Here is an 8,885-nt window from a genome sequence, read left to right on the forward strand (position 1 = left end):
CACTAACGGCGCTAGAATCAAAACAGTTATTGATTGTTAATGTCGACACAAAAGAGCTGCCTGCTGGGCTTAACCAGTGACATAGAAATTCGACAAAAATACCAAACTTATATATTTGTTTATGGTGTGTGGTATATAGTACCATGGAGGGTAAAGGAAATAGTGTATCATACTTTTTTTTCACATACTTCAATTGGACAGGCATGTGAGTCCTAACTTGTTATATTGCGTCCTAGTCCAGATAATGATATCATTTTTACTGACTGTGGATTTGCATAACGGGTTATGCATGTAAACGATAGACGAAATATATCAAATGGACATTCAAGTTATAAGTCAAAAATATACTGACAACGTCATGGTACAAAAGAAAAAGACCAAAAATATACAACAGTACAAAATATAACAGATTCTGCTCTACGTGTGGTACCCGTAGTGTTGCTCATGTTAGTACAAACCAGGTGATAAGTCTTATTCAGTGGGTCACTTCAGGGGGAAAGAGGAAGGATTGTGGTGACAGTCGGAACACATATGTCTTCTATGTCTTCGAAGCAGGAAACGCTTTCCTTCACGAAGCACACGGTCGTGCTCCTTTTTAAAAGCTAATGCGAATCCATGCGCTCTGTGTTTACCTGGATTTTATGTTTTAATTGATTTATTAGAATTGTACATCGTAAACTACCGTTTCCTCCTCTAATATAATACAAAATTACAAGTACATTCGTCCTTTCTGTGGTCTTGCATATCGAAGGTGCATTATTTCATTTTAAGTCTATGGCAAACCGTTTTACTTTTTATTCTTATTTTAAGATATCTCATATCATATATAAGATATCTCATTTAATATATTTGATACATTGTAGAAGATATCTTATATAATTTATACGATGTTTCATATAGAGTGTAATATATCTCATATAGTTTATAATATATCTGATATATTTTATAATATTTCTCATATACTTTATAAGATATCATAGAAAGAAAACAATATGAGCTATTTCTTATACTATGTAGGATATCGCATAAACTATATAAGATATCTTATAAAGATTATGAACATCATGAAGTAAGAAGATATAGTAAAACAGCTTGCCATAAAAGTCCCTAACACATATGTTCGGTTAAAAGATAACAGTATTATGGGTCCGTCTAGTCAGATATATAGATTCACCTTCGATGTTTCAGGGATTAATAATGGCAAAAACAAAACACAAAAAAACTGTTCGGTATTCCTTTGATGTGGTCTTTGTTAATTTAGGACTTGGGCAAAGTTTTAATAAAATTACCGTGCAAACAAGGTATACTCAGTTTCCTCTATTGATATCCCAATCTTTTCCTCTCATGATTTCCATTTGGCATTTGTGTTATAACTCATAACAAGATATATTGGTATGTAAATAAAAAAAAAAGAAGGAGAAAATACACAAATAAGGCAAAAGTAGTAAACGACCGGTGTTCAACAGTCATAAATCAATTGAGACAAAACAAATCCGGGTTACAAACTAAGCGAAAAAAAACAAGAGCCTGAATCGCTCACCGGTAACTTTCTGCATAAATCTTTCATCAATGATTATTTTTGCTTTTCAATATATAATACTGAATGGCTTAAAACTTCCATTGAAATGTCTTTGTATCTGTCATATTTTATTCAAAATCAAAGGAATGCATTTTACCCCTATGTTCCATTTTAGCCATAGTGGCTATGTTTCTAGACATACAAGAAAATAAAATATAATTTTTTATACTACATACTCTGAAACTCACTCAGCCTAAGTTTAGCTGAAATTGATTCTGCAGCTTCAAAGGAAAATATTTTTCAAAGTAAGCAAACTAAACAAACAAATTGTGATTTGTTTTTAAAGGGCAATAACTCCTTAAGGGGACAATTGTTGGTCATATGAACTCATCTGTACATCTTACTTTGCTGAACATTTTTGCTGCTTACAGTTTATCTTTATCATTAATCGTATTCAATATAATAACCAAAATCTGTAAAAATTTTCTTAACATTACCAATTAAGAGGCAGCAATCCAACAATGTGTTATTAGATTCATCTGAAAATTTCAGGGCTGACCGAGCTTGACCTATTAAACATATTTAACTCTCATCAGATTATATTTTTAGTTCTAAATGCTTTGGCTTTTAAGATATAAGCCATAAAAAATGCATTTTTCCCGTAATTTCTATTTTTAGCCATATCGGGCATGTTTCTACGAAACAGATAATAAAACACAACCTTTATTCTAGAGACCTATAGGATCATTCATATAAAATTTGGTTAGAATTGGTTCAGTAGTTTCAGAGAAGAAGATTTTTTAAAGTTCGAAAACATGATGAACAAATTGTGTATAATTGTCCTTAAAGACAAAAACTGCATTTTACCCCTACCTTCTATTTTTAGCCATGTTTTTTTACGAAACATATAAACACAACCTTCATTCTAGATACCCTTGGGATTATTCAGATGAGGATGGTTGCAATTGGTTCAGTAGTTTCAGAGGAGAAGATGTTTGAAATAGTTTACCCCACACGGACGACGACGGACGACAGATGACGATGGGCGCCAAGTGATGACAAAAGCTCACAGTTTCGTCGGAAGGATGAGCTAAAAACCAAGCGATTTATTACAAGAAAAACAGACAACGCCATGATCAATTTAAAGGAAATCATAAGAAAATACAGCCCACATAGCACTACAAGTAAATGAAAGATTCATAATGATGTATACTCAGTAAAAACAGAAGAAAAAAAACCAGTTGACTCAAAGGTAAGCAGTTTATGACCCATTATATTCTAAATCGCCAGCTCAAACGAATATAAATATTTGATAAATAAAACAACACATAAATAGTATAAGTGTGCCTACAGGTGTAGCATCCTTTCGAATTAATTACATTCAATATGGTTCTCAAACTAAAGCCCTCCACTATAAATTCAGGCACACTACCAATCCAATCATACAATAGCACAGTTATATACAGTAACACAATCAAAAACAATCTACAAAAGAGGAAAAATTAATATAATGTAATATATGTATATACCCACATTAACGATAACCATCTCATAAAAGGGTTGGTGGTGGGGTAAACATAATACCGAACTGCTGCTACGTTAAAATATATGCAAACTTCGAATACCTTTATTTTCTCAAACTTACCCCTTAAGTTAAACTTAATCATGCTTTTCACGAAAATCATGAGTACATATACCCGTAAAACCGGCATAGCGGGTATATGCCATCCAATCAAATGGAACATAAACATACAAACATGTTTATAATAAACAATCCCTTGACCGTTGCTACGTCATGTACCAATACTTCTAATAAATATATTTAAGGAAGATATACCAATATAAATAAGAATCTGAATTTGACTCAAAATAATTGTCATCTGAAACTTATGGGGCTTGCGTATTTTCAGATGGTTCTCAGTACGTTATAAAAGTAGTATTTCAACCGGCGCTGTTTGTAATAATATATAGTTATGAAAACTAATAAATCAACTCAAAACCTAAAGAGAATAAAGAAAATACACGAAACAATATATCGAACGTGATGCATTAAAGTATTACAATCTTTTCTTCTGAAAGTTTTAATTCATGTCTTTCTTTTTTCTTTACATATAAAAAGTAGATACATTCTTACTGTATGATGAGGATGTTAGGGAATTATCCATGATTTTTTGTGCGGTTGATTTTATGATACGGGGTGTTTATCAAAAGAAGTTTAAAGTCTTAAGCTGAAATGTGAATATGGGAAGTAACTAATCTAATGTAAGTCTTCTCGTAAATTAAACTAACTTTATCTTATCTGGGCATAACTCATATTCGTAGGTAGTTAGCCAGTAAGGTCTACATTTTACGTCATCGGGAACATTACTGTGGAGCTATACGAGTTACATTTAGTGTAAACATATTTTATCAATTAAATTCAAATAATAATGTATACAATTTTGCATCTACATATTGATAAAATTAGATAATTTATAGGATCCGGACACAATTTGTTCGCTTACATTAATCCGTTTCCTAATTCAAATAAGAGCATTTCATATTGTAATACTTAAGGTGTATAATAAATATAATAAAACAATGTTACACTAGATGGAAAACCAACAAAACATATAATAAGGTTGTGAACACAAGAAGAGAGAGAAAAAAATATCAGATACATCGACTTACATTTAACGTCAGTGGGAACATAAATGCGGAGCTATACGACTTACATTTGAAGTCACCGGGAACATATATGCGGAGCTATACGCCTTACTTTTGACGTCACTATGAGCATTACTGTGGAGCTATATGACTTATTTTTGACGTCTCTCGTAACATTACTGTGGAGCTATACGAGTTACATTTGACGTCACTAGGAAAATTACTGCGGAGCTATACGACTTACATTTGGCGAGGAAAAACTAAATTGGTTAAATTTTATCTTTGTAATCAGTATCGACACACATACTACGGTGCTGGTGATTATTGTATAGGACTAATCTAAAATCAATAAAGGCAACAGTAGTATACCGCTGTTCAAAACTCATAAATCCATGGACAAAAAACAAAATCGGGATAACAAACTTAAACCGAGGGAAACGCATTAAATATAAGAGGAGAACAACGACATAACACTAAAATGTAACACATATAGACAAAATCCCACGAGAATAACAAATATAACATGTATATATAACATCAAAACCAAATACATGAATTTGGGATAGACAAGTACCGTGACACGTCTTATCGCAATGTGAATTTACACTCAAAAATAAGAGAAAACAAACGACACAACGTTATAATGTAATACACACAGAAACGAACTATAATATAACAATGACCATATTCCTGACTTGGTACAGGGCATTTTTAAAGGAAAAAATATTGGTAGTATATAAATAAAAATTAACGAATTGGCGGTGAATAAAGTGTTTGCATTGATAAACCTCATTTTGTTTCTTGAAAATTCGAATAGTTCAAACGAATACATTTCAACAATGCATGTATTGTTCTGAAAAAAGCATTCAGTCCCCATTACAGCTTAAACAAGTCAAAGTTTTATCTAGCTTTGATTGAATTTTAATATGACATATAATAAATTGTATTGTCAGTAATATTTTCTATCGAATTACTAAATACTGAAATGGCTCAGCTGAACAAATATCAAATACATACTGACCATATCAACATTTGATAATATGTTAATACATTTAAACTTTTCATATTGTTGCTGTGCATCAAAATAATTTTTCATCTCTTCATTTTAGTTTCCGTTCTCACAGTCTGATTTTCATTGTATAACCTTTATGATGCTGAATTAGTTAGTACGTATGATAAAGCCTTTGGAATTTAATAATGATTAAAATTACTTCCGAGTTATAATAACTGCTATTGAATTCAAATCCGTCGGATAAAGATACTACGATACTGGTCCGTTATAAAATGACTTTAGAAGATATAATTTCCAGAAAGATTTTATATTATATATTGCATTGGAAATATCTAATCTCTTAATTTAAACGAATAAAATTTAAATCAAACCAGAAATTATACAGTCATGGACTTAAACACTACAAAAGAAGAATGGAACACCAACTATGTGAAAACACTTATTCCTAACATAATTTTCAATATTATTTGTCTTATAATTGGATTCACTGGTAATTCAGTTGTATTATTCGTGTACTTTTTCAAGATGAAATATCGTCGAGAAGATAGATTTTTTATTCCAGTTCTCACCGTGTTTGACCTAATAGCTGGAACTGCTAGTACAATATTCCACATCACCGACTATTTCTATTTTGTGTCATACCCATCAGAAGCCGTATGTGTTGGACTTAATTTTACCATCGGATTAACATCGACAGCTTCTGCGCATATGTTACTTGTAATCGGTATGCAGAGGTATTTGAAAATATGCAGACCTCATGGCTTTCAACTAACCTTAGTCAGAAGACGAATTGCTATCTTTGTTATAGTTGGTGTTTCCCTCAGCTTTTCGATACCAATAGCAATTGTGACTGGTCTAAAGAACGTCACAGGAACATTCAAAGGATACAAAGTGACCGGTATTTCATGTTCGAATGTCGCAAACACGTCGTCAGTATTCAATAGTCAAATCTTTTTCGGATGCCTCCTGATTGTCTTAGCGATAAACACAATTGCTACTGTGGTAGTGTATATTCCAATAGGACGCATCATTCATAAGCGATTGGTCGTTATGACAGCAACAAATTCAAAGGCAGAAGAAACGTCTACAACTGAGAATAAAGAAAGTACTAATCAGATCCAAAATAACTGTCAGGGAAGAAACATGTTTACTGATTCAAATGTAAGTCAACCTCGCACTGAAGATCCGAAAGGTCTACAACGAGCAAGGAAGAGCAGAGTAAACTTTAACATGATGTTTTTCACTCTTGTAATTTTCTATATGCTGTCATACACGCCAACTTTAATCATGTTTGTTATTACAACGTCAGACAGTCTATACTGGTACAAACTATCTTCATCAAAACTTAATTTATATATTTTTCTGAATAGACTATTTGTCATTCATCATATTGTCAACCCTTTTGTGTATGGATATTTTGACCTTGTTTTTCGAAAATCTCTAAGTCAGGTGTTTAGATGCAATTAACATGAACGCCTCGTGTTCTGTTACAGTTGCAGTGGTCCTACTTTATTCTACCTCCCTCCGCACTAAGAAATTTAATTTTCCAACCCTAATAAACTGATTGTTAATGCAATGGTCCATGGCGTTATGCGTGGTCTAAAAAAATCTATTCTTTGGGTGAATTGAAAACGTTTGTGAAGGAAAACTTATAAACATTCAGTATGAAAACAAATTGAATACCAAATGATAATTTTAAACGCCTGTTACAATCTATATTTTCTTGTTACCCCAAACTTCAATAACAACGATTTGTTCATCAAAATCATCACAGACCAGTAAAAGTCTGAAATAACACTTTTTGTTCTCAACTGTACTGATTTTAACTAGACCCTTCAGAATTTGTCCTAATTCTACCTTATATTACTCGACTGCAGTCTGAAACATACTCGACAGTCAGAACTTGTGATCGACCCTCATAAGGACCATGCTGAAAAGTCTGAACCCATACTTGACCTTGTTGAAACAGTATTAACCCATTGTTTACCTGTACTTAACCAGTTCTTGACAAAAGGAAATAAGGTCTGAACCATTCTTGACCAAGCCACTTTCTTATATAGTATCTCTTGTTCAAATTATCAGTAAAGGGAAAACTAAAAATATCAAATTAGAAAAAAATTAGAGAAAACGATTACAAAAAGGTCGCGGAATGTAAAGACTTGTTCGAGTATTTGTCAGACTTGCTCGAATATAGTTCAGACCTGATTGAGGAAAATTAAGGAAAATTGAGACAAATATTGCCCATTTCAGAAAATTAATGCATTTGTCTACTGTGATTTCGATTTCCCTTGATAGAATGTTCCTGGTTATATTGCAGCTTTTGCATGAAGGTTTCAATTGGTTAAGTTAAAGTCATACTTCCAAGAGTTTACAGACATAACTTGATTTGGTTGGCCATTATTGAATATCTATTTCACAGATGTTCGTGGATATGTTTTACTTGGAACCAGAACCCCGACTTGTTTTCTTTGATTTTGACTTAACCAAATGGGACTAATTTCCAATTTTCAATGACAATAACATAATAGGTTCCACTAGAAAAGCAGAATATGTTCCCTTCAAGATTACCGGAGTTCGATCCAAATTTGTGAAGGGGTTATTTTCCTCTATCTTTTATTTTCTGTGTTGTTTTGTAAACCTTTGTTATTTTTTTCTAAATGAACAAATTTTTGTCCTTTTTAATTGCACGTGATTTGTAGGCATAGTAAAATAGTTTCTTATGAAATATAGAAAAGGGTGCTTGCAAAAACAACTTCAATAGTTAAATTATACTGATTCTGGAAGGACAAAAAAAAAAAAGGCTAATCATATCAAAACTTTCATAGCGACATCTTGAGGAAAAGAAAACATAATCTATTGTAAAAAATACTTTTTGCAGAAATTAATGATCAGTTTCTAAACACTTTATGGATGGACACAATATTTTAATTTTGACGTAATAACCTACTTTATTGAAAGCAATGACAGGTTTCAAGCAGATACAACCATGTAAATTCATTTTTATTGGATGCGATGATTTATTTTGGAATCCCCTTACTGTGGCTGAAAGGAATGAAAGATAGAGATTTCATACAATCATGTTTATTTTTGTTGCCTTTTGTCTGCATGTTGTGTGTTTTAATGTTGTGTTTATGTTATATTATGTTCAGTATTGTTATATGTGAACGGAATAAAAAAAATAATTCCATATTTGTAATACAATTTGTTATAAGTTTTATTCAATAGAATAGACTATGTTTAAATAGCAAATCTACCATTGTCTTCCGTGAAAAACACTAATTTGATCATTGAGAAGCTTGATTTTCTTACATTTAACTAACAGTATGGGAATAAAAAAATAAAAATTTAGTATGACGTCCATTACCACTGATCTAATTACATTTCTGTTAAGCGGCCAGCTGAAGGACTCCTTCGGGTGCAGAAGTTTCTTGCTGAATTGAAGACCCGTAGGTGGACTTTGACTGTTGTTTGCTCTATGGTCGGGTTGTTGTCTCTTTGACACATTTACCATTTCCTTTCTCAATTTTATTCATCTGATTTTAAAGATGCCACAGTTGATTGTGTTTTTATTCCTCGAGAGTATCACCAGCCCAGTAACTAGCACATCTGTGCTGACATGAACTATCATTGATATGGTCATAATTATGAATTAACTGTTTACAAACTTTGGATTTTTTTAAATACTAAGGATTTTCTACCTCAGGAACA

At 32.2% G+C, this 8,885-nt stretch overlaps 1 protein-coding gene across 1 annotated transcript; it reads left to right on the forward strand.

The window, feature by feature from the left end:
• The first annotated feature begins 5,479 nt into the window (after positions 1 to 5,479).
• LOC139485048 (5-hydroxytryptamine receptor 2C-like) lies at positions 5,480 to 8,373 on the forward strand. The gene has a single exon (XM_071269160.1). It carries the CDS (start codon positions 5,565 to 5,567, stop codon positions 6,642 to 6,644), a length of 1,080 nt encoding a protein of 359 aa, XP_071125261.1. The 5' UTR covers positions 5,480 to 5,564; the 3' UTR covers positions 6,645 to 8,373.
• Positions 8,374 to 8,885: the final 512 nt, after the last annotated feature.

The sequence above is a fragment of the Mytilus edulis genome, chromosome 8 (genome assembly GCF_963676685.1).
Source record: "Mytilus edulis chromosome 8, xbMytEdul2.2, whole genome shotgun sequence".
NCBI lineage: Eukaryota > Metazoa > Mollusca > Bivalvia > Mytilida > Mytilidae > Mytilus > Mytilus edulis.